Source organism: Dinoponera quadriceps, unplaced genomic scaffold (genome assembly GCF_001313825.1).
Source record: "Dinoponera quadriceps isolate SergipeBrazil2010 unplaced genomic scaffold, ASM131382v1 scaffold163, whole genome shotgun sequence".
NCBI lineage: Eukaryota > Metazoa > Arthropoda > Insecta > Hymenoptera > Formicidae > Dinoponera > Dinoponera quadriceps.
Window position 1 is genome coordinate 1,252,410 of NW_014554384.1, and position 27,840 is coordinate 1,280,249.

General features: G+C 45.3%; 1 protein-coding gene across 3 annotated transcripts in view; it reads right to left on the reverse strand.

The window, feature by feature from the left end:
* Positions 1–27,840, reverse strand: part of LOC106747981 (ecdysone-induced protein 74EF) — a 251,112-nt gene that overhangs the window by 24,942 nt on the left and 198,330 nt on the right. For all 3 annotated transcript variants that reach the window (XM_014626092.1, XM_014626083.1, XM_014626100.1), the window contains 3 exons: positions 25,768–26,028; positions 21,637–21,804; positions 20,784–21,020 (listed from right to left, as the gene is read on the reverse strand). In XM_014626092.1, coding sequence (XP_014481578.1) covers positions 20,784–21,020; positions 21,637–21,804; positions 25,768–26,028 — 666 coding nt within the window. The remainder of the gene's footprint in view (positions 1–20,783; positions 21,021–21,636; positions 21,805–25,767; positions 26,029–27,840) is intronic.

Below are 27,840 nucleotides of genomic sequence, written 5' to 3' on the forward strand. Positions count from 1 at the left end.
GGGGGGGAGGGGGAGGGAGGGTGGTAGGTTGTTGGGCAGGGTGTAGGAAACGATCACACCACCCCGAGGAGCCGGGCGGAAGGGTGGAGAAGGGAAGGACACGGCGATGTGCGATGTCGGAAGGCGGCGGGGAAGAAGCGGGACCGACGGCGAGAAAGAGGAAGAGAGGAGGAAGAGGAGGGCACACCGCGCCGCTCCGGTGGAGGGGGGACGAGAAAGAGAGGGGGGTCAGACGGGGTGAATTGCCGGCGACAAGGTCACCGTCTATACCTCGCTGAAACCGCCGATACGTGCCTTCGGCGTTATACTCGCACGGTACTCTCTAGCTGCGCCGTCGTTTCTCTCTTTCTTTCTCCCCCTCCCCCCTCTCTCTCTTTCTCCCTCTCTCAGCCTCCTCTCGCGCCCCCTGCCTCGCCACCCTCCGCGGCCAGTTACATGTATGCATACGCGCATACATGCACACGCGCGCGCCGGCCCATGCGTGAGCTAGCATAATAGGAATAAAGAAAGTGACGCTCATCGCGAATGCGACGAGCAGAATGCGTCGGTCAGAATTTCGAGGATCGAGAGAACGGAGAGCGACGGCCGGGGTGGAGACCGCTTTATTTTGTTAATGCGCGTAGCCGTGCATCTTTCTCTCTCTTTCTTTCTCTTCACGATCGCCGCCGTGACGACGACAGCTCCTCGATTTCCGTTTATTTAGCGTCGTCTTCGGGGAGGCTCGCCGGTGGATGATGACGCGGCGGATGACGCCCGGATCAAAAGTACCGAAAGCGTGAGAAATTATTTTGGGCCTCGCGCGCGCGCTTCCTCCTCGCTACCAAAAGCCGCGTTTAAATGCCCCGAAGGATGCTATTTTCGGCGGCAGGAAACGCTCGCGAGATACGGACGCGCGCGCGTCGCCGGAGCGAACACTCGTCTGAATTCCCTTATCATCGAAAGCTCGTTGTCGAGAGAACGGTAAAGAACGAATTCGAGTCGTCTCGAACCGATCCGCTTTGAGGGTCCACGAGTGAGAAGGACGGCGCGGCCGGATTCGCAGGTTTCGATTCCCGGTCGAGTCTCGGAGACGTAAGCATCTTGTTCACCGGCATGGAAAAAAGAATTAGCTCCTACAGCTAAAAACTAACTCAGGTAAATATTAGCTGTGCATAAAATGTATTGCAAAATGAAGTTGTAAAATACCTGAAATATAATGCTTCGCAAGCGCGTGCGCGAAGAATTAGAATATGGATTCGGTCGGATCCGACCCAACCTTATTATTCCGTGATTAACTAAATTTCAGTTGTATTATATGGACAGCCAATTCCTTTTCTCCGTGGAAGAATTTCCGTCCGCGCCGTCGACCTCTAAGGTTGATTGGAAATCAAGCGAAAACGTGAGACGAAGTCCGCAAACGTCTCGTCGTTGTCTTCTAGCAACGTTTGACGTAACACGCTGCAACCTTGTCTGGCTCTTGCACTCGGCTCTGCCCGCGATTATTGTCATCGTGAGCTGTCATTGTCGGCGGATTTCGAAAATATCCGCGCGACACCGAGAACCAAGCCAAAAGGTTAAAACGCGCGCGCACACACACCGCCTCGTCGCGCGAGCGCCCCGACACTCGTCGTCGTCTCGGTAAAAGGAGGGAAACCTTGAAGAGGCGTTTACTCGACTTACGAACACACTCTCTCCCGCTTCCTCTCATGGTGACACACCATCCTTCACTCGCCGATTATCTCTATCGCCGCGTCCGACTGAATCTATCGAACGCTGCGCACGGTATCTGCTCCCTCGAGAATAATTCCGCGCCGCGAAACGAGGCTTCTTATTATTTGCGCGACGACGACGACGACGACGACGATGACGGGTCGAATTTCGCGGCGTGAATTTCACCCGACAGTGTTATTATTATTGTTATTATTCCGACATGCCGCCGAATATCGGCCGTCGAGTTCCCAGCGAGCAAGCCGCAAATAATTAACGCAAATAATTAAACGTAAATATAACTCAAAAACCATCGATATGAATTTGCCGATGTCTAACTTCAGCAACTAATTCGAACGCACCATTTTCCGCCCGTACTCCGGGCGGAAAAGTAGTTTTAAGAGCTAAAAAAAAAAATATTTTTCTTCTCAATTTTTTCAGTAGTTCAATAACGGCAGTAGTTCAATAACGCGAAAAAAACGTTTTCTCCCGTTTTTCTACGGATTTTTTCGCGGAAAAATTGAGGGAAACGTAATTATACGAAAAAGCGCATAATAAAAGAAAATCACACGAATCAAATTTACACCGAAGCCTCCCTCGGTCGCGCGTTTCCCCGAAAGAGCAATCGCCCGAACATCTCGGAGAAGCGATCTCGGCCGCTGTCCGGTGGTACGAAAATCCCGAAACGTCCGCGGCGCGCGCTAAACGCGAGCGGTTGAGAACCGTCTGGTGCAACAGCGCTATGCATTTTTGCCGGCGGCGGCAGCGCCGGTGGTGGTGGTGGCGGCGTATGCACATGCACACGCACACGCGGCCGCGGCGCGCGCGCGTGCGGCGGGCACGGCAAGTGCACACAGAGGAGCACGCTCTGATAATATGTACACTGCAAATATACAATACTACAATACACACGTCGGTAGGGGCAGAGACCCAGGAAGGACGCGCTTCTCTGTCAGCCAGCCTGCCAGCCTATGCGCCTATCTGTAAAACCGAGTGTTCCCGTCCTCCGCTCCTTCTCCTAGTCTCTACAGGGCGATCCACAAAGCGACGCGCGCGAGAATTACCGCGATTTTTAACACGCCCGCCGGACTCGCGTTCGGATCTATGCGAATTTCTCCTTGAGGATTTTTTGATTTCGGGTTCAACGGATTTCGAGTTAGCCCGGATCGAAATTTCGACGCTACTCCGACGCTCTGGATAGTTTGCGCCTGCATAGACGGTCTATTTTGATAAAAGTCTACTTTGGCGACACAGATATTTTTTAATTTCTCTTTTGAAAATATTGTAATAAAGATCACCACAAAATTTTGTACCGTACCGGAATTATGATTGAAATTATAATGTACGTTGTAATCTTCAGTGATATATTTCATTATATATATATGATGATATGTGATGATATATATTTTATTGTATACATTACCAAAGATTACAACACATATCATAATTTCAATTATAATCCCGGTGTAGTCCAACATTATAAAATTTTGTGATAATTTTTACTACAATATTTTCTCAGTATAGTATGTTATAGAATTAAAGGTTTAACATGGGGCCGAAATTTCGATGCGGGATACGAGCGATGATTACTTTTTATCTCGTCCGCATTGGATGATCCGAGAGAGATAAGATGCCGCGTAAGACGCGACCTTAAATTACGTATCTTTCACGGGCCTCGAGCGCTATTCAATGGATTCTTACTTGATTGAGCTTGATTTTCGAGTGTGAGCGCGATGCGCGTTCCAATTAATCAGAATTTCCTCGTCGGTTGCTGCTCGATCGCGAGGATGATTCGCGAAAGATATGCAGCCTTGAGTCTCTTAATGAGGTTTTTACAAGTAATAGATTCCCTAGTACGCACTCGGCAATCTAATTAAAGTTTTCCTCCTCATCTACAAGATCAGGCTATTACGTACTTCTCTGTGTGCATGTTTGTAAGGGCACACATGCATTAATGGATTCTTTTGAAATTAATGTTTTCCGAGTAAACGCGAACGCCCTAATTAATGTTATTTCCCCATCTGCGCGATTTGCCAAAAGATAACGCGCGAAAGACGCGATTTCGAATCGAATTCTTATAAATTACTATATGCGCGTTAATCGATTCTTCGATTGCACGGTCTCGCGATGATACGGAAAGCTATATGATTACCACCGTCTCTCCGATCTTGTCGACGAGAAAATTGTATATTTCAGAGCACAGCAACAGAGCACAGCAGAAAATAGATTGTTTAACACATTTCACGTGTTCCAAAAATTTTTGTGTTAATATAACACAAGATGAATATGTTGAAAAGTAACACAAATATTATGTCGAAAATTAGCACAAAATTCATTCATTGATCGACACCGAAGTATTAAATATTATTAACACTTGCACAACATGTTGAATGTCGACACGACACAAAATGTTGAAACGAAGTAAACACGATATTTTGAATTAACATACGGGTATGTTAAAAGTTCAGTATAAAAATGTTAACGAGGACCGACACGGGTACAAAGTGTTTTTTTTACTGCGAAGTGTAATGCTCGCAAATAACTTTCGCTCGACTCGCGTCGCTTTACCCGCGTAAAACACAGCTCTCGCAAAGCGGATTCGCATATCGAACTATTTAATTCCGTAACCTTCCGGACGGTATCGTAACGAATTCCACGCGGCGGTTTAACTTCCTCGTGAATATTCAACGGACGCTAGCGGGGCTATTTAAAGTTGCTTTGCACTTATTATTGAATCGCGCGATTTCAACGCGATGCGTCGCGAAAAAATCGCGCCGGGGTATTTTTTTTTCCGACGCCCCTCCAGCGGCGGCGAGTCGGTAACCCCGAACTTTGGCAAGAGACTGAACAACCGTATCTAAAATTACACCGTGATAAAGACGCGTTAACGAGAGACGCGGTAGAATTTACGAGAAAGACCGGCGAGAAAATCCAAATCTTTCGATTGTTCTACGACGTGGACGCGCTCGGATGCGAAAAATAAAGAAACGCGTCTACGGAATGTAAGCGCAAAACAAAGAGAAAGAGGGAGAGGAAGAATGACGCGTTTCTCACGGGACGCGGATTGTCAAACTCCGACTCGAGAGTAACATCGGAAAATTTCGCTCAGCCAGGAGAAAAATACACAAACGGGAGCTGGCATGCGCAAATCGAAGCTCAGTCCGAGCTTAGCGCAGGCACGTTCGCGTAGCGACCCGTTATTTTCTGCCTCGCGTGCAATTTGCGAAACGTGCCATGGCCTACAATAAAAAGAATCCGATATCGCTTGTACTTCCGGAGTCCGCGAACGCCGTTAATCAGCAAGTCACGAGAATGTCACGCGCGCGCCTCGGCGATGTGAATGCACCGCTCGACTTTCGATTTTTACCGTTGAAACGTTTACCACGCTTTTCCAGTTCAGGGTTATTCTTGCGCGGAAACAAAGGTAGAGCCATACGAAGCGCTCCAGATTCTCATCGTTTAGAAAAATCCGTGTTTTTATTAAAAAAAAAAAAAAAAAAAAAAATCCGCAATAACCGGGAACCGTTTGCGGAAAATCGACATTCTCACTCCGCAGAGCATTGTCGATGTTTTTCCTCTCGCGGTTGCTTTTTTTTCCTTTCCGTTGAAATCGCGGCGCGATCGAAGCGAGGAGAATCCGCGCTTTTCCTCTTCTCGATGGAACGAATATCGCGGGAGCACCGACACGGTTCTATTGTTCCGCGCGCGCGCGCCACGCGTTTCGCTCGAGCGATCGGCGCCATTTCGCGCCGAGTATTTCCGAGGGAAAAGCCGGATTGTCGTCCTCGGCTAGGAAGTAGACCGCCGCGCCCCTTCCCGGTCGACCTAGACCTACACCTAGACCTAGACTCGGCCGCGTCGCTCGTCTCTCGTTTCTCTGGCATTTGCTCGCGCTTTTCCTCTCTTCGCGGTGAAACGCGCGCGCGCCCCTTTCGGGAAATGGATTCGTACTTTCACGTTCGCGCCGCTCAGTCAGGTAACGATGCACAGGTAACGCCACCGTTTGCGCGCTCAGTCTAGTGGAGGATAAAAAAATCGTACACTGAAAAAAAAGGATACTCGGTAGCAATTAGCAAGATTTGATTAAATAGTTTCACAGGGATGTTCCGACTCGTAACGATACTTTGAAATATCGGTACACGGCTATTTGATATCCGATATTTTGCACCGATGCTTTGAGTTTCAATATCGTAGCGTGTCGGTTAACACTTTAGAGCCGAAGGCAAATTCTTTTCCCTCCTATAATGAGAGGAAAGTATAGTTTTTCTCGGGTACAACAATATCCTTTTCTCATTTTCACCATAAAAATAATCAGAACTATTTTTCTAATATTACTATAATGTCAGTGATAATAACCTTATGTGCATATTGCCACAATTATTTTTAAAATAAAAATGAAGTTAAAATAAAAGAAGGAAAATAACTACATTTTTTTCCCAATGTAGAACCGCAGATGGCTTACTTTCTTACTCTCAGACTTCTCTCTGATAATATATAGAATTTAGGATTTTATCATTATCCACGAGCAAAGTAATACCTAAAAGACTCGTCGACAAGTAACGATATCCTCGAATATCGATACATTTCTAATCAACACATCGGTATATCGGTATTATGTATTTCGATTCGTATCGATATTTTATGCACATCCCCAATAATTTCAACTAAATTGTTTGGTCACCGCAAACAAACCATCTAGTACATACATTGCATATAATATATACATGTATTAAATAATTCGGTTGAGTAACCAAATAATTTAGTCGGAACTATTTAACCAAATCTTATCAATCGTTGCCAATCCTTCTTTCAATGTACGGGAAGAGGCAATTTCAGCGAGAGGGCCGAAAAAAACGTCGTTCGATCGCGAGATAAAATTTATTGAACGCAATTGTATTATTTCCGCGATAAGATAATGCAATCTCATTAGTAGCAATAGATAAAAACGCGGAACTCTCTCTCCCCCCTCCCCAGCATACATGTATGTACACCTGCAATGGCCCGGATTAACGATATTTACGAGGGAACGTCGATCGCACGGAGCTCGATGCATTTTACGCGCCGTGGGGACGGTCGCGCGAGGACATGGCACTTTCGACGAAGGAAGTCCGCTATCTCCGATCAGGAAGTGGACTATCATACTACGAAGCGCGGCACATACACGTACGGGGGCCGCGCCTAGTCGACCTAGACCTAGACCCACTCTAGCCTCAGAATCCACTCTGCATCGCGTTTAGTTCCTTTATTTTTACTCGCCGCCGCCGCTGCTCGCCGCTATGCGAGAGAGAGAAAGACGAGTTACATAAGGCCGCGCACCCTTCCACAGGGCGTCGTATAAATGCGCTCTCACGACTTTATGAAATTCCTCTCGCGACTTGTCGGTCGCGTCGACAATTTTTCATGACTTGGAGGGAAACGACGTCGAGAGAGAGAGAGAGAGAGAGAGAGAGGGAGAGAGGCAAAAAGAGTTATACGACGTTATATGAAGAAGCCGAGGAGGAGCACGCTCGAGTGCCTCAGATTCGTTAGATACCGTGTCAAGGGCGCGGGAAGAAATAAAGAAGCGAGACGGGACGATAATTCGAATAGCCTTTTCGTGTCTCCTCCTCGATCGTCTCACGAAACTTCAAAGCTGCGAATAGCTTATATTTTCTATTAGCAAATTTTCGGTCTCCTACGCTACTGTACACTGAGAAATGTCCCCAGTTCAATTATTTAGCTCTAATAATATACTGAAGTGAGTTATCAAGGAGTGAGAGTGTCCAATTCGTAGAAAAGGACGCGCATATGCCGGATGCATCCTTATCTTTGTCATAGTAGTACGAAAAAGACGGATGTCCCTCCAATCGTTTATCTGTCCTTTTCTCCGGCGAGTGGCAAATATTTTACAACAATTCCTAGTTTACAGGAAAGACTTACTCCAGTATATTACAGAGTGCAATGAGTGCAACCCATTTCATCGATGCCCTCTGTTTTTCAGTGCTCTGCACTCGTATTCGGTCATATTGCGTTACTATAGCACACACTTTGTGTCGTGTTCGATGAGTGTCGTATTAACTTAGTGTAACACTGACTCTGTATTCGGATACATATAAAACAAATTGAAGGAGTGCATAATTTATTACACGACCAATTTTGACAATGCAGTTTGCTACCGCTAATGAGAAGTTAGCAGAAAAGTAGAAATTATGACTCTAACCGACTTATGTTATATAAACGAAATATTAGAAAGCAATAGAAATGACGAGAAAAAAAATTCCTTGTAAGCTCTTGACAAAAGAAAGACCAAAAATATAAAATTGTATATATTATATTCTAGATATACAGTTATGTAATGGCAGAAATTATAAGTCGAGCATGTAAAAATATCAAATAAAGATATAAAATGCGTTACCTGCTTCATTCTCCGCTTCGCACAAAATATGAATCTCGTCCTCTATTATTCGATTGTTCTCAACTAATATTAATTTTTAGAAAATCACACTCATATCAAATTTTACTGCGCACCACTTCAGTTCGCTTTTGCCAAATAGAATATTGGAATATACGGTCGCAGTGTTGGATGAAAAATTGCTGTTGCATTGAGAAAAGTTAGTGTCGACCGGGCTAGTGCTGCACTCGTAGAGTTTAATGCAACACGGATATAGTGTCGGTGCGAATCGACCGAATTCACTATGAGATATGTGGGAACCTGCGCGAGACAAAGGAGCGATGATGATTTCGATGACGATTCGCTCGGTACATTTCCATGTCGTCAGCGGTGTACAAAAGCGCCGAAGACAGAGGAACGGCAGCAGGTGGTCTCTCGTTTATGCTCTCGAAAAGAAAGAAAAAGCGCACATATTGACCGAGGAGCACTTTGAACCCATCGCAAGCATCCGATTCACTTTCGCCGTTAAGGACACACACATACTCGCGTTGCTCCGCTCCTTTCTCTCGCAGATAGCGGAATCGTAAAAATGATCGATCATGCGTGCAACGAGCGTCCCCGATGCCTTGCCCCTCTATATTATCTTATTATCGGCCATCGATCGCGCTCGTACCAAACAAGATTTCAATCGCGCGGGTAAACCGTACGGCAGAAAAATACTCGGGTGTACATGACGCTAACGTGTCTCTCTCTTACGGTGACTGATAACCGACAGTTGTATTAAGTGTGACTCGATTTACATTGAGCAATTGTGAAAAGATTCTTATTTCCCTCCGGTAATCTCCCGCGAGAAAAAGAGAGAGAGAGAGAGAGACGGAGGAGGAGCAGAAGAAGGAATGTCACAAAATCGCGCCATACAGCTCGTGGATCGAGTTATTTCTCTTTCTCTCTTTCCCTTTACCTTACCCTTATACATCATTGCATTTTTCTTTTTCATTCTTATATATACTTTTTTATGACGACTGTCTGTATTTTTATAAAATATTCATTTTAATTGTTGCTCTTATAGGATTTATCCTGTAACATAATAAAGTTAATTCTATTCTATTATTTCTCTCTTCCTTTCTCTCTCTCTCTCTCTCTCTCTCTCTCTCTCTTTACATACATTATTGCATTTTTCTCTCTCTTTGTCATTTTCATATATACTTTTCTTTTCTTGTGACAACCTTCTGTATTTTTATCATGTATTAATTTTAATTGTTACTCTTACAGGATTTATCGTAGAACATGATAAAGTTAATTCCACTCTATTCTATTCTAATTTCTCTCTCTCTTTCTCTCTTGGAATCTACCCGACCGAATGACGCTTCGTGAAGATAAACTAAATTCTACCATACGCGATCTCGCGCACGTATCAAAAAATATTTAAAGCGCCCCGCACAAGAATCCACGTGATATTAATATCTGATATAACACGTTCCCTCTCCCTCCTTCTGGAGCGTGTAAACATCGTATAACGCGGAAGATAATTTCGAGAAGATTACATAAATCATGTTGTTACATTGCCTGCCCGATAAAAGTAAATAGATACGTTTGTGTTTATTGTGTCAGTATTATCGTAAATTTCTGATGCGATAACGCGGCGTCTCTGGCGTAGCTAATATAAATGGCCAATATATAATCACTCGAAAATCCGAAGATATATCAGTGTGATAAATTAGAAGTACTGTAGCCGATATATATTTACGCTAAATACCGAGACTAGATTATCCTCTATAAGATAAGAGAAATAATCTCTCGGAATAAATGAACTTCCCATCTACAGAAAAAAAAGATATTTCGATATTTTTCTCTCGGTATATTTTTCACAATATATTTTTCTCGATATTCTGAGATAATATTTTTACCTCGCATTCTCTCTCTCTCTCTCTCTCTCTCTCTCTCTCTCGGGGCGAGGCTGCACGCGGAAATTTTGCTGTGATCTCCCCTCTTTCGTAAGCGGCTGTTATTCGTCGGCAAATTCGCGCCGTTCTATTTTTTCCTTCGATTTCCCGCGGTGCCATCGTAAAAAGACGTGCTCTCTTTGTCTCTCTTTCCTTCCTCTCCTTCTCTCTTTCTCTCCCTCCCTCTCTCTCTCGTGTTCCCCGTTTCCCGCCGCCGTCGCGAAACCGACTTCTTCTCGTCCGCGCGCATCTCGTCCAAATTACGTCGGTGCGCGCGTCTGGCGATCTTTTAAAAATATCCCAGGAGTACTTGATCTAGGGCAACCAGGACATCCTCGATCCCGCGGATGGCTCGGTTCCCAAACACACGCATTTTTGTGCATTTTCTCGCGAGCGCGGAGAGCTCCCGCCGGGAAATAAATCGCGGCTGCGAGAGTCTCGCTTTGTTAAGAGGAAACCATCGAGATTCTACGAGAATCTCAAGTGTGCGAAATAATAAATCATCCATATTTGGTGTGACATTCTTGCAGAGGGAATGACGAATCGACTAAAAAATTATGTATAACGAACGACGAGATTAATTAATTCAAAATTGAATTTTATAAAAACTTTCAACGGAATTCCCGAGAATCTAACAGTCTGCCGGAGTAAACACAAAAGACCGTGTTTTAAAGAATCTATGTTGTTTTTTGAGACTTTGAAGGATCGGACAAAACTGGTAAGACACGCAAATGCCGCAAAAAACGTTTGGAGTCGCCGAACGCGTGATATCATTTCCTCAAACGGGGCCCACCTGGTGTCTGGACTGTTCGTCATTGCTTGCGGAAAAAAGGCCAAAGAGTTTGGACAGCACCTACTTCTTGGCCATCAACATGGTAATGTATTCGGCGGCTATATTTTGACGTCGAATGTACAATTCCAGAATATAATTGATATTCGCGCGTTCTCATACAAAACTCGGACTCGCCCTTGACACGGTACACACGCTCGAACGACGCGCGACTCAGAAGAAGGGAAATATATATTCGTGAATTCCACGCGTCAATTTCGAAATACTGCGTGCGTTCCAACGTCATTTTCCTGGAACGCAATGTTTACGAAACCACGTCGGCCGAGTGCGATAATAAATTAGAACAACAGGATATAATTCACACCCGATAGGCGAGAATAAAAAAAATAAATGTATTCGACTACGTAAAATGTCCGGCGGTTTAAAAATCACATCTCTCCAGGGAGATTCCGCACGCACGCAATGATCCAGAGAGAAAGGAAGAGAGAGATAGATAGATGATAGGTGAGGGAGGAGGGTGAACGATAAGTATATTAATGAGTTTATACAACAATAGAAATAAAGTAGTTATAAATCAATTACATACGTAGGTTTAAAATAAAAGAAAGAATGAAAGATAGAAGAAAATTCAAGGAAAGAAAAATATTGTTGGAAAGAAAAATTATTAGAGCCTGTTGCAACACGCAGAGAGAGAAAGAAAATAATTAAGAAATTTTGAAGAGAGAGAAATGAAATAAGGCGAAAAAAATGCAGAAAAGCAGTCATAGCGATCATAAAATATGATTTATGTAGTAGAACGTCGTGAAACATATGTAGAGTACATCCGAGTTGAAATTTTGGCTCTATGTTAAATTTTGAAATTTCATCTGTAGAATTGAAGGTAAAACAGAGAAATTAAAAACTATCATACCATCAAAGTAGATTTTTATTAGCCTGTAGACCGTTTAAGGCGCACACTATCCTTGAGACCATCAAAGTAGTATCAAAATTTCAACTTGGATGGAGTTGCTTAGAATTTGATTCAGTCAGGTTAAAAAGATTTCGTTTAAGTTTGTAAAGGTTTATGACCGACACTGTCCGTTACATTTAATAGAAAGAAAGAGAGAGAGAGAGAGAGAGAGAGAGATCGTTCGACGATTCAATGAAAGGGACACGAAATCGGGATTAGTGTGTGGCAAATATAATATCGTGCTCGAATCAACGTTCTATCGCGCCTATTGGGAGCCTTGTAACACTTTCCCTTGACGCGCCGTCAAAATTTGTGCCACGCCACAGTTAGCCAACGTGGCTCGCGAGCGGTGCGCGGCGTGCGCTCGATCGCTCGCTCGCGCGCGCGCGCGCGAGCTCGTTCGCGTCGCTTTCGTTCCTGGCGTGCTTAAAGGGTCTTTCACACGTTCCCCGAGGCGCGCTAATGGTACACGACGAATCGCGGCTCGATGATGATCGCTCGAAAATAGCGTCGCACTATGCTATTCTTTCCCCCGAGTCGCTATTCCGGTCGTACATGGCGCCCCGCTATATGTGAGGTCTCGCACGTCGAGAGCGCCGACAGGCAAACAATCCGCTCGATAAACGGCCCTGATTATTTTCTACTTCGTACGGCTTTTCCTGCCTCTTTTTCGCGCCTATTGATCGGCGGACCGAACAAACGAGTTCGACCGTAACAAGCCGCGCGCGACTTATATAAGATAATCGCGATCGATTAATAACTGTGAAGGCGCGATCGATTTTTCATTCTGCCGAGCGTGAGAGAGAGAGGTGGAGGGGGACTGGGAACAGTGCGATCGTTTTCAGGCGTCCTGTATACACAAAGTTATACCGGGATCGCCGTTACCGAGTTTCGCAATGTTTGTGTGGTACGGTGATCTAGATAAAAGGGGCTGATGTCCAATTGGCTTCGGCAAAATCGCGGAAAATGCAGGATTTGGCAGCGTGCGAATTCTCACGCGTGCGTGCGTGCGTTCGCAGTGCGATGTGTTCCCGCCCGGCGACGGTCCGCGACCCAATCTGCGGAGATTTACTCGACGCGGCAACGAGCCGCGTAACGCTGTCGAGGAAGATCCATCGGCGTGAACAGAATTCCATTAAAACCGATGATTTATTCCTCTCCCCCTCTCCCTCTCACAGTAGCCGCAGTTCACCGTGCTCTCTCGCGAACGAGAAGCGTGAGCTTTTTTGCGCGCTCGCAAAACGAAACAGCCCAGTTTAATCATAAATTTCAATCAATTATAACTCGATTATATATATAAACTAAATGTGAATTTTAATTTACAAACGTGCATGGAGGAAAATAATTTGCCGGCATAGCAAATTTTATGCTGTCGCAGCGAAATCAGCCGGCTTTACTTTGCGGACAGCAAAATGATTTGTCAAGAATATTAATTGTCAGTTGCCGGATCATTTTTGCTGCATCTACGAATTATTTTGTTGCCCACAAGAACGAATTAGTAATTGTAGAAAACACTATTTTGGTCTAATAACATTAACACGTTCTAGAAGCGAATTCATTCAGCAGAATTTTTCTATCCTAGTAACAAAACTGTTTTCGCTCTGATTACGAATAATTCGCTAATTTGGTTCTGCCAACTAAATTTCATCGCTGTCCCAACGAATACGCAGTAGTAACGACGGTTTCACTAACAACAGCAAAATTATTTTTTTCCCTGGATGGTAGAAAATTCCAAACTGGAGTAAACTGGAAGATAGATTCACGATGCGTCCCACTCGGAATTTTATTCATAAATTAACCCGATTTAACCGACGAGAAATCTGACCTGTCGCAACCTTTTTTTATAATCGTATATCGAATTAAGATACTGACGATTTCCGCCTCGCGGAGATTTTTGACCTGGGAATTTTATTGAACGGCGCGTGCACGTTTCATCATGTTTTAATTTCCATTAGTAAATACATCGCGGGGACTGGGTTTCCAATTAAAAATTCCACTAACGCAAAGTCCACTCGATACGAATCGCGCAAGTGTATTATCATCGAGACACGCGGTAGCGTCTCGTGCGGCAAATATATCAGTGAAAGTTGCCGTCCGCCCGCCCGCTGCGCACATATTTCCGTCCATCGAGGCGCGAGATGTCACTCGGGAAATTATTGATCGTATCTTTCTCGTGTGAGATCTTCGCGATATCGAAATTCAAGAAGAAGCCATGTAATATGTGCATAATGGGTAATGGACAGCAGACGAAATCCACGATGAAATTGTCGTACCTTTTTCATTTATTTCTTTATCCCTATTTATTTACGGGAAAAATCTCTTTGGTAGATAATAGTAGTTTAGCAGACAATAATAATTCAATACACAATAAAATGAAAAATAAGAAAAAAAATTATATTATAAAGTCTACAGTTCAAATTGAAATAAATGAATTAAGAATTTTTTTTTTTTTCAAAATGAATAAGGCATACATCATAAATGTCAGTGAACACCCACTAATTTTCATCGAAAATCAGTGAATAGTCACTGATATTGTTGCGGCATGCCTTATCGATTTAATTAGAAACACTATCATTTATTCTCTTTAAGAGAATAAAAGGCATAATTAAAAAACACTGGTTTTTTTAATCGCTGGAAAAATCAAGAAAAAACTTTTTCCTGACTAAAAATTGCTTTTTCGCTATTTAAATATGTTAGATAACTTTTAATGTCTTTCATCGCTTTCGTACGTTAAATAACGGGAAAAGTAGTCTAATTTTATCATGTTAATCGATGACAAACCCTTATAAACCCAACGTAATTTTACCGAATGCAGTGTTGTACTTCTATCTGACCCCACTGATTTTCCCCCTGATATAACACAGTGATTCCATTTTAAAGACTGCTCTTCTCGAATCGCGAATCGCGCTAAGTAGAGAACACCATGGCTGGATATCGATCGTTTCTCTCCGGCCGGTACGCGCGAAAACGCGCACACATCCGGTATCCGCGTCAAGACATTCGCGTTGCGATCGTGGCCGACCCTTAACAGGTTGAATTTTCTCCGCCATACCTCCGCTACCTCCGCCTGCCCGCCCGCGCGAGAATTGCCGTCGCGCCCACCGCAATGGGAACACGGCCGTGTTCGCCTGGGGGGAAGAAGAAGAAGAAGAAGAAGGGGGGACCCGGCGACGTTACCAAATCGCTATGGCGTAACATTTTGCTTATTCACGTTCGATTATACAATCTGGCACACTTTTACTCGGAGCGCGCGCGCGCGCGCCGCAGCGCGGCGGTCCGTCGAGCACGCCTCGTTGTAGAACGTGCGCGGTGTGTCGCCACCGCTCTTCGTTGCCGAACTCACTTTCCTCCCCCTCGCTTCCCGGACCCCGCATGGAAGATTACCCTTTCTTCTCAAAATAAGAAAAAAAAGCGAAACAAAAAAGGACCGAACCTTCCGCCCTTCCTCACTTTTCTCTCTCTCTCTCTCCTTCTCTCTAACCCTTTCCTCTAATTTAATTTTTCTCTCTATTTATCCCCCGCTTATTTCTCCTCTTTTTTCCCTCCCCCTTTCCCTTTTTTTCCTTTCCGCTTGTTAAAATAATTTGAAGGGAGGGTACAAGTGTACACGTGGGACAAAAACGCGCGAGTTACTTTCGTAGCTGCTTGAAGGAAGAAAATTGTATCGCCTAATTGATCCAGTGATGCGTGTCCTCAGCCTCTTAGCCGGGCGCATTACAAGCGCACGTTCAAACACGCTCTCTCTCCCTCTCTCTCGTACGGGGGGAACAAGACGCGGAATTTCACACGGGCGTTAGAATGAAATTACGACGCAGCCCGTAGAGCGCATCGCGTTTTTGCGAAAAACTTTATGGACTAATCAACGACGGTCGTATTAACACGCGTCGAGGCGTCAGCTCCGGTGCGGAGCTGAAAAACTGGAGGAGTCGGCTCTCTCGCTGGCCCAATGCAAATCCTCATTAGGGTCTTCTTATTATCGTATCTCGAGCGGTCGGAAATTACGGGCCGGCGCGAACGGCCTCTCTTAACGCGCTTAAAGACACGGCACATACACGCGGACGCGGCAATTTTTCCGTCCGGCCGAAACGAGGGCTGGCTCGAGGAGCACGGTCGTAAAAAAGGAGGTTAAAGGCGGCCGTGGTGGCAGCACGCGCGCGCTCGCGGGAGATACTTTCAATTAGGGAAAGTTCGATCTCATTGTCGACTGCCGGCGCAATTGCAGCCTATGATGATAATAAAACGCAACGAGTGTCGGCCGCTTCCGGTCAACGCGCGTCTCTCTCTCTTTCTCTCTTCCCCTGGCCCTCTCTAACTTTTTTCTCCCCTTTTCCGCGCCGCGACGATAATTGATACTCCGCGCTCGGAGAGAATTTCACCGCGATTTAACGTCGGCGCTTTCCACTTCGGTTCTCTGCGGCTCCTTCGGGGAGGAGGCCAACCTTGGCGCCGATCCGAGCGCGGCCGGTCTCTCCTCTGGAAATCACGCGGCGGCCAGGTGCGTCCCCGACGAGATCAGCTGCCGGTCGATGCGAGAGTCGCGGCGAAATTCCCGATGCGATTTCCGTCGCGCGTCGCGTCATAAAATCGCGGCCCGCGGAACGTCGATTGCAACCCTGATTAATTATGCCTCGCGACATCATACCGCACACGGCAGCCATGCACCTTTCCCGACTGCTGACCCACATCGCCTCGCGTGCGTAATTAATTTCCGCGACATGTGAATATCCTTGCCCACACAGCCGGATAGCCCCGATTACGACATCGATGCGAATCGATGAAATCGTTTAATTCGCTCCACACTGAAGAAAATCATGATCATTTCAGGCGTATTCACAAATGTATTTTATAGTAATAGCAGTATGCGTGTATAAGGTTATTGTCACTGACACTATACACAGAAAAAAATTAAGTCTTAAATCAAGAATAGATACTCTCATGTGCGAGCAGGAATATTATAATCCTAGAAGATTTTCAGTCTTGATTTGACTGAATTTATATTGATGCAAGTATTACTTGCACTCAATTCGAGACTAAAATTTGTTTAAGAATATTATATTATTCTAATATAGTATTATAATATTCTTTGCTTATATCTATATGAATATGCATATGAGAATATCATTGACTTAAGACCTTCTTTCAAAGAATAACTTGTCCAGAATAACTTGTCCAACAAAGAAGTCACTTGAGCAAAAAAGTAACACTCTTAACTTCCCAGATTTATCTTTAGATAACATATAGCGAGTTCTTTTCATAATACGGTTTGAAAATTTGAAAATTCACAACGAGAAAAGACCAAGGATACGAATAATACAAATACGTTTTCGGAACCGTTTTATCAAGAGAGATGGCAAAAATATATGTAGAACATTTATATTTTGCAAATTTAATAACAGCTCAGGAAAAAATAGTGACCCATTTTGGACAATAGTGAATTTTTTAGTGACTGAATGGCAGCGCTGGATTTAAAAAAAGAAAAAAAAAAGAGTACGCTTGGCGCCGAAAATAATTGTAATTTTTTATCGGTGTAATGTCCACGATCCATACTACTTATTCTGTGTCGTCCTTGATTTTAGGACCGTCCACTTGCCCGACCCCGTGGCTCATAAAAATTGCGTTATCGCCGATCGACACTTCGCGAAACGCGACTGCCAGGAAACAGCTAATTGTACGGGAACTCAGATTTAGAATATCTCCTCTGACTCTCGCGAATCTTTCTTGTACGAACACTCGAAGATCCGCAGATTGCCGGCAGGAGCAACACTTCGGCGAGTCGAGTAAACGGATGGTGAGAGTCTTTCACGGGGACTCGCATTAACGATAGAAATCAACAGTAACGCGACGAGCAATAGAAGCGAAGCGCTGAAAGAGATCGAGAGGGACGGAGGGAGAGAGTGGGAAAAGGAGAGAGAATCGCGAGCGCGCGCGAACTGCATCTCCGGAGATCCGCGTGCGGCCGCAAGAGAGCGGAGACGGAAAGGCTTCGGCGGCAGGAAGCGAATCTGGGCCGTCGAATCGGAGAACGGCAAGTGGGTCACGAGAACGAGACGAGCGGCTCGCTACGGAGGTGTCGGCGTCGTCGTTGTCGACGACGGCGGTTCGCATTGCGTGCGCGCGCTCTCCTCTCCGCGTTTTCCGCGAGAACGCGACAGGGCGAATCCTTTCACTTGGCATCTGCCGCCGAGGGGAAGTCATACTGTCGCGGTTTCGTTTTAGACGTACTAGATCGCGACCGACGCGACGTCGTCACTTCCTGCTTTCGTTTATTCGTTTGCCCGCGTGCTCGAGAAACTCGGCCCGGTCGCAGTCTTGCGACAGCGACGCGTTTCAGAAACGAAGCGCGCCCATGGCGACATTATGTGAGAATCGCGCACGCATTTACGTCTCGTTAATCCTTCTGATGCATTTCCCGTGGAGAATTGCACGGCGCGAGAAGAGCAGAGAGAACAGTCTCCCTTTTCTCGCGTGGTAGACGGAGAAAAGGATTTCCTTGGATTTAGTGAAATTTCGCTGATCGAAACAAATTTGTCTTTCAAAACGGAGCAAATGAACGGATGTTTGGACTCAACAACAAACAGGATTGTTTGGCTTCTCAAACGATAAATATCTTTACGTCAAGTACTTCTTTTGTATTTTCACCCAAACATTACAATGGTTGTCACAAATGATTTAAAAGAAGTGACACTGTGTTAGAAAAATATTTAAAGAATTTCCTTTTGTTTCAGAGGGACAATATTTAATATACAATGAAATAAATTCTTTTTTTACTGAAAACCAAGTATTATTTTCTCTAAATAATACTGTTTCTTCCATCAAATAACATGGTTTACACTGAGAGAAAAATATTAGTTATTTTCGGAAACAATAATATCGTTTTTTTTTACATTAACCACAAAAATATTCAAGAGAATTATTTGTCTAGTATTATTACAGTGTCAGTGATAATAACTTGACGTGCATGTTGCTACTATCATTTTTGCGGTTAAAATAAAAAAGGATAATATTGTCCTCGAAAATAGCTATGTTTTTCTCCGGTGAAACAGCATTTTTATTCAAACAAAATGATATTTGATATTAAACTGTGTTGTTTATATTAAATACCCAAGTCAAACAAACACGTACAAGTAAACCCCCCCCCTAGAAAAAAATGTTTTCCTCTGTATCTCGTGAAAAGTCCATCGAGCCTCCGAAGCTGATTCTATTTATTTTGCAAACCAGCTGCAAGCGAAACAACTTTTGACACAAATAATTTATCGAAAATATCCGTTAAAATAGAACGTAGAGCTATACAGAGTAATCATTTGGCAGAAAAGACGGTTAACATCCATATATCTGAAAATTTGTATAAATTTATTATCGATCCGACGCGATATAAGGTATCGCGAATGTGTAAAATAGGATGAAACTGTCGGTGGATCGCTATACCGGCCAAATTGACACAATTGGTGCGTCGGAGAGAATTTCGTTTCTGTCTATTTCGGAAATATGCGCGAGTAAAAATTTAACTCCCGCGGCGAAATTGGTATCGTATCAATATACATGCTCGTATCCTGTTATTTTATTTCGAGTTGCCGCCGCCGTCGGCGCAGCGCGACGAATGGGGGCAGAGAGAGAGAGAGAGAGAGAGAGAGAGAGTCGCGCGTTTCCCCAAGTTTCCGCCGATCCGGATTATCACCGATGCGAAACTATCGCTCGTACCGTTTCGCTCCTCCTCTCTTTTTTACCCCCATCTTTTACGTCACTCGGCTCTCTCTGACGGTGCGCCCGCGCGTTATTAATGCGACGAGAGCATAAATATTTCTTAATCGCCGGTCTGACGGCGAATTAATCTCGCGCGGTTCTGGCGCATTCGCGGAATCAAATATTCTCGCGTCGCTCGGCCGGCTTTTACGTTGGCATCCAATATAAAAAGCGATGTCTTCCTCTCCCGACTGCTGAATCGTGCATGGGGCCGTCGTCGTACAACCTCCTCGCGCTTACACTCGCCCGCGTGAATCGTGAGCCGTGAAAGGCGAAAATATTCCGCGTCGTCTGGTTGGACGACGGCGATCTAATCGATATCCACCGAAGTCGAAATAAACTCGGGCTGCCGCGAGTGCCGTTACGTCACGACGATCCAGTCCTCAGATGCCACTGCGAGATACCGAAATCACTGTTTCATCGAGTATTCCTCCTTTCCCCGCCCGCCCTTATCCCCCCGCCCTCCTCTGACCGAACGCCCCAACGATCGATCGCGATGAGAACGGAGATACATCTGCTATCGTCGAAATTGCCGATAAGTAAACGAGGTCAAAGAAAAGGCCCGCCTCGTTGGTAAGTCTGCCACTATAGCCTGGATCCGACTAGCTGGAAATCTACTTCGATCGCTATCCGCCACTACCACGTACGGGGTGATACGCGAAATCTTGGAAGCGAAGGATTAACGTCCGTCGAGAGGTGATTGCCGAGATACATCACGCGCGCTCCAACTTCGTCGGAATTCTGGCACGCGTTTTATCCCCCCCCCCCTCCTCTCCATCTCCCCTCGGTCCTTTCGCTTTTCTTTTTTAATTCTCCTTTGATTCGTATACGTTCGACGACGGAGCGACGAGCACGGAATTTTAACGAAGCGCGCCGCTTTCAACGTCAGCCGAGTGTCACACACGGGCGAGTCGGCCGCTCTCCCGTCGAGCACCGATCATCTTTTACGGAGTCTTAACGGCGCCGGGAGTCCGTCGACGCCCTCGATCGTCCCGGCGATTCACCGGGGATCTCGAGGAATTTCGACCGTGGCAATCCCTCGACAATTTCCGAGACCGCTGCCGAATCGTCGACAACGGTATTACGGTTCAGAGGGGGTATTTTCATTCTCTCCCCCCGCCGTTGTGCCGGAAGAAATTGCGAACGCGCTTAGTTACTCATGCCAATCGTCGGAAATAGCGCAATTAATATCGCACAAACAAGAATCGCCGAGGTCTCCCTGACGAGAGAGGGACCCCCGGCGAGAGAAACGCTGCCGATTACGGGCGCGCGCGCGGTGGTAACAAGTTGGAGGCTCGAACTTACGTGTGGATGGCTGACGATAATGCAAGTGCTGGAGGCTCTGCGTTTGATGGTGATGATGATGGTGGGGCGGCCCCATCGCCGGACCCATGGTGTGGTTGCTGTGCTGATGGTGCGGCGAGCTCCCTCGGTGCGGGTGATACTGGGAGGGATGATGCTGATGAGGATGATAGGAGGGCGGCAGGAAGCTCGCCGTCGACTGGTACACGCCCGGGCTGTGGCAGGCCGATCTGCCGAGTGCTGTTGTCGAACAATCGATAGAGACGCGCGATAAGAAAACCGTCCATTTAATTGCCCCGCTCGCTCGGCGACTACGCTCGCTGCTAATGCGCGAGGAGCGAATTCTCGACTCGATATCTCGATGAATATATATGCGAAGATCGCGTTAAGTCGGACGAAACAAAGTCGGATTCGAACGTTCGGTCTTGGTCAACTATGTTTCTACTTCTGGTAAATATTCGCCAAGGGGTATGGCAGTAACTATTTCACTCAGATCAAGTGAATATCACTTGAGTGCGGTTTTTTCCCTTCTCAGCGTAGCGACGATTATTCGCCGTTTCTGTTAATTCATCAGCGACGGTGAAGTAAAATCGATCGATTGATTAAATCGGCGAAAATTGCGACGATTGCGACACGAAAAGCATACTTGAGCATAAAAGGGAAACGTTTAGAACTCGACGCGCTACACAGCTGCACACGCGACGCGCGACGAAGACTTTCGCAAGAACGTTTACATTCCGCGCGTTGCAGAGAGACATCCTGTTGATTTCCCACCGTTTGAGACCCTCCTCCCGCTGTTGCTTCATATCCGAAGCGGACGCCCACGCGCGAGAGGTACATAAGATAACGAGCTCACCTGACGACAAGTGAGAGTGATGAGACGCCAGACCCGGCTGGAGGGACGAGTTAGGATTGAGCCTGGCTTTCAGTAAGAGATTCGCGTCCTCGTTGCCGCCCGAGGACGTGCTGGACTCGACGTCGCTGACTCCGCTGTCCGCTGGGCTCGCTGGCAGTGATCCGCTTCCTGCTTCCAACGAACGCCATGAAACAAAGGGAGGAGGACGCGTCCTCTGTGATAAATGGCCCCGACGGAGTTTACGGCTAGCGATAAGGCGCGCGCGTGACTGTCGATCAATCTCCCGCGATCCCATTTCGCTCAAAGCGTCGTGAGATAAATAAAATAAAATGTTAAAGGGGGTCTTCGCGGAAGCGGCGGGACGCCAAAATGTTGTGAGTGTCTCCCCCCGTCATCGGAGCCGGAATTAGGTATTAAAAATTTATTATTTGTGCTCTGATTATTTGCGCGGAATTCATTTGTATGCACGTGTATGTGAATTCGCATTTCATTATAATATTTTTACTTAATATATTATACAATTATCATATTATTATACCGGCAATATATTGAGGCAGCTATTAATAAAAAAATGTTTGTTATATTTATAAAATAATATAGAGAACAGACAAGACAAATAATAAATGATGATTAACAAATAACTCGAATAACCAATAATGCGAATAACGAATAACACGGATAACGAATAATGCGAATAATAAATAAATGATTTGTATATTTATATGAATAAATTATTTAGATGAATATCATCATTTGATGCCTTCTGAATAAAAGTGTAATTTATAGATAGTATAGATTTATTTATTATTTCAAAGATATATATATAAAATTTGCCGAAGTCTGGCCAGAGCTATCCGAGAAGAAATTTTGGCCCTACGTTAAACCTTTACTTTACTTCTATAACATAGTAACTAAGATAGCAACATTCGATTTCTAATAATATAATATAACCTATACTTGATCCTGATAATATATTCAATTTCCGTTTTCTCTGGTTTAGCAAATCAATATAGGTTATTGAAGGTGGCATTAAAATCCAATACATATACAGAACGTTCTATTGAATTAAAGATTCAAGAAAGAAGTTAAAAAGTATCAGTCAAAATAGGTTTTAATTAGTCTATAAGCCGTCTAAGTAGGCCCCGATTATTCTTAACAGCGTCACAGTAGCATCAAAATTTCAACTCAGGTAACATCGTCGTGAGAGGATCGTCGGCGCAATTCGCAGGTGCCGCTTAACGACACGCGAAACGAACGCGAGGAATATTTTTACCTATTCTCGGGTAAACAATAACCTCGTGGCTCTCGGGGAAACACACTCGGAATCGCGACGGAGAAGCGGTTTTTACGTTAGACGCATTTTTGCGACAGAAGCATAATTTCTCATCGATTATTTCTCATTCCGAAGGAAAAAAGAGACGCGTCTCTCCGTCCTCGCGAGTGAAATCACAAATATAGCAGCGTCGCGCCGCGACGGATTTCACTTTCGCGAGGCGGACTCGAGGCGATATGCTAATCGTTTTCGTTGTACACAAGGTACACCGAAATTCCTAATCCGTCCGCCGGCTCGTTCTTCTTTCCTTTTTTTGTTTGCGCCCGAGACACCCGATCTCTCCTTTTCGGACGACGGCGGCGGCGCATCCCGCGCTCTCACGAAAACATTGTTTGTCATGGAAATTTCGCGATACGTTAGCCCGCTTCTCCCGACGTCATCAATACACACACACACACACACACACACATTTAACGCGATGCTCCAGCTATCGCCGGCGTGTCCGATAAAATACTTTGTACCGAGCATTACGCCGCGGCAATTACCGAATCGCCGTTCCGCGCACCGGCATTATACGCGGACGTAATAAATTAACGATCGACCGGTCCCCGGCTCTTTGCCAGCCCCTAAATTAAAGCTCGTCCGTCGCTATCGTTTGCCGCTTTAAACAAATTAGGTGGCCCATCGAGCTGGTGGTCCAGCGGCTCGTTCATTCGCTCGTTCGTTCGTTCGCTCGGCTTTATCGAGCGTCGTCGGCCCGCGGCCGAACGTGTTTTCGCGCGCGCCGTCAATTAAAGGCATCTTTATGCAACGGGCGAAGGTCATCCGGTCATTGGGTATGCATATCGCTCGCTCTTCCCACGGTCCCTCTCCCCCTACTCTCTCTCTCTCTCTCCTTCCCTTTCTCGCTCTTTCCGTCGCGGCTAACCGTCTCAAACAAGTCCCAAAGGGTTCTGCACGAACCATTGCTCTCTTTCTCCTGTTCTTCCTTTCTCCCCCCTCTCCTCGTCGTCGTCGTCATCGTCGTCGTCATCGCCCTCTCGTCGCGTTATGCAAAGCGCGATCGTGCAAGACCGGCGCAAGTCGATAAGCCGCGAGTAGTCTCGCCGAATCGATCGACCGACCGACCGGCCGGCGCTGCTTTTATGCAACAACGATCGAGTCGGTATTTTACGAATCGACTTTTGCCCGAATTCTTCCGCGGCCGAGTGCGCAACGCTCGACGATTTGTTCATCGTGTGATCTTTTTCCTCTTCCTTCACTCGCTGTTTCTTTCTCTCTCTTTCTCTCTCGTTCCATTGCGCAATCACGGCTTTGCGAAATCGACATAGACCTAATTGCTCTAATTACGATTACGGAGGATATCGTAAGGCGCGAATTTCTCACCGTTATTGATTCTCGCGTCGTGTTACTGTCGCGATCGTTTCGAATAAATGGCACCACCTTTCTTATCTCTTTCTCAAAAGCGATATTATTACGTTTTATTGTCCCGTCTCTCTACATCCACCGTCATTCCTTCTCCCTGGCTGTCTCTCCCTCTCTCGGCCAATTAGCGAGCGACCGTACGGGCGATCGACGGCGCGATCATTCGAAACGAAACGAGTTAATCGAGCTGCGATTGTCACTTCGGCGAGCCATTTACGCGGAATCTATCGCGTGGCGAGCCAATTAACGGAAATCGGGGCTTTATTTTACACGGCTGCAAATGTCAATCCGCGAAATCTCGTTATTTCCCTTCGAATTCTCTCTCCCTCTTCCTCTCGATCTGTCTCTTTTTCACCAGTGCGTTTTCTACCGGGAAACACGTATCTGTGAAAACATTTAGGAAGCGTGGCGCGTTTCGAAATGGGGGTTGCAGGAGCCTATGGGTAATTGGGTTATCGGATTTAAATCACGGAAGAGAGACACTATATCGCTGTGTTCGCTTCATCGCCACGAGTCGATTTACCTAAATAGATCGCCCTAATTTAAAAACGATATCGACGTTGCAATTAAATTTTGAAAAAATAACGTTACGCGGCATAATAGCAAGGAAAGAGACACGTCCCCTGCGATCGTATATCATTTCGTTTCTTTCCTCTGTTCCTGTTCTATTCTCTGTCCGTTTCAATATATTATCCTGTATTATTCCTCGTCCCATCAGTGATCCATCAAACTCTTCCTGGCGTTTCGCACATTTATTTTTCTTCCCTTCTACTCTCCGTTTACCGAGTGTGTTCCACGTTATTTATTTATTTTACCGTGACGCGCGTTACGTACACTCTATTAAAATTTTATCATGTCTCTTTGCGCTCGTTTAGTTTCCTTTTCCAACGATCCTTTATTTTTTACGTCGTCATATTCAGCGACCATTACTTATATTATATATATATTATTACTTCATATTGTCCCCTGCTTTGTTGGAAATGTATGAAAATATGTATCATTCCACCATTATATTATTATTATATTATCCCGGATTACACCGAGCTTCGTTAGAAGTTTACCGTATCCCTGCAAATTGTCGGGGCGAATCTCGGCGACGACGGACAGACGGACGGGTCGGTCGCAATTTCCGAAAGGTACGCTGAGAGAAAAAATATCTAAAAAATGAGAAATATTTTTTCGGTGGGAACTAACGATATATTTACTGAAATCTGAGAATTCTTTTAACCAAATGCAATGAACAATTGCTTTCGTGCACAACAGATACAGATTTAAGAAAACTTATATTTTCTCAGTTACGAAAGAAACTGCCTTTTAGTGTAAAAATATGTACATTAGCTTCAATAATTATTAGTACCCGCTGAATAGATTTTCCTTTGAATTTCACATACTTCTCCTCGCAGTGTGTTACTCGTCGAGTATCGCGGACTCACCTGGCGTACTCGTGGTGGCGATGGCGGCAGTGGTGTAAGGCGGTTGGCCCATCTGAGCATGACCGGCCAAATGCCGGCCGTATCCGTTCTGCAGCCCCAAGCCATGCTGCTGGGGATGCTGGGAGAGGATGCCGTGGAGCAGGCGAGTGCCTGTGCTGCTGGTGGTCGTCGCGCTCGTGGATCCCGGCTCCACTTTCACGCTCGCAAGACCCAGCTGTTCCTTCTCGCCGGTATCGTGCGGCTGGACTTCCCTGGTGTCCACTGCAACAGATAACGAGGCCTCGTTTCAGTAGACCTGCGGGTCCTTCGCGTAATCGTAATTGTCCTTTGCAATCGCCCCGTGTGTCCCGGATATCCCCGGATTATTTTCTAACGACACGGTCGTATGGAGAAGGTTCGACTCATCGAACGCGCAAAATTTATTTTACAGTTTCAAGGACTCAGGAAGAATCCGGTTCTGTTTTTTTAATTTTCCGCGGTTTTGTCACGGATGAAAACAAAAGTGGGAGAAACGTATTTTTCAATTTCTCCGCGGATTTTTTCGGTCTATCCGAGAAAAAATGAAAAAAAAAACGGCTTTTTTAACCGTTTATTATTTCTTACGACCGTATGAACGACCGCATCGTTGTAAAACTTTATTTCACTCATAAATGTAAGGTAATACCAATGCCCGGACACGTACGTAAACACGTACGTAGGTACCTGAACACATTTTTATTGTTTTGACTTCTAAATACGGAATATTTAAACTTCCAACATATTTAGAATATGTATACATATTCAATATATGTATGCATTCCACATTGAATGTTGAAATATTCGCATTTAAAAATCAAACGATAAAAATGTCTAAATTTAGATATTATCTGAAATGCAATCCGTGTATTATCACCACAAACGCAGTCATTAGTCACTAATGGTTATAGTTATAGTTATAAGTATAGCACGGCAAATCAGCAAAAGTTCACCGCAAAAAATCCGTTAATAGCAGCAACTGTTTCCGTCGGAGAAATCTAACGGCGGAAACAATGAAAAAGTAAAGTAAACAGTAAATCTTATTTATCATTTCCTTTTTATCATCTTAATCCCGCTTTTAAGGTATCGTCAATGACTTTACCTGAAATATTCTCAATTATAAGAGTTCCTGTTAAAAATTATTGAACACTCGTTGATTATCGGTAGAACATTATATCACTGATTCAACTTGAAGAAAGTACATGTCCGGGTATTATTGTACTTTTTACCTTAAACAATTGTTATTACGAGACGGAAAATACGCATGACGCGAGTCGAGCCTATCTTCAGTCTCGTTAACGAGTTAGTGTTATTACTCGAAAACAGCTCGACGAAATTATCGCACGTTATCAGAGAGGTGTGGAGGGTACGCGGAGATATTAATCGGCAAAACAGAGAGAAAGAGAAGGAGGGGGGGGGGGATCTCGTAAATAATCGATACATATACCGGAGGAGGTTGTGCGAAAACTCCTTTTTTCTTCTCCGTCGTTAAACGATAGTACAATCTTTACTGGCTACGGCAGCCAGGGAATTACCCTCCGTCGCAGCTGCCGAGCGGAATCGCGATTCGTTCTACAAAGTGAAGCGCCGACTTCTCGTTAACGGACGAAAAAGTGATAAACCCCGAAGATAAGTTGTTTATCGTGACCCGCGTTACACAGCCTGTCTTCTTGCCCGTCCAGGTTAAGTGGCGGCTATTTGGCGTCCATTAAGCTCTGCACGAACACGTTCCCTCTCTCTCTCTCTCTCTCGTCGGCCGAAATAACGAAACGCAATCATAGGCGGATAAACATTCGCGACGAGCGAGGGTAAGGACGACGACGACGGGGGAACGGAGAGGAAGGAAGAAGAGGAGAAGAAGAAGGAAAAAAGGAGAAATATAAAAAGAAACACCGCGCGCACGGGAGGCGTTCTCCGAGGTAGCTCTCCGGCGGCTCCGGCTCCGCCGAGAGGAAGTGAAAGCCGGCGTCGTCTCTCCTTGACCCACTGCAACGTTTCTACCTTCCTTTCAGGCGGGTACCGAGCCGCGGCTTCATTAAGCAATTTCTCGCGGCAGCG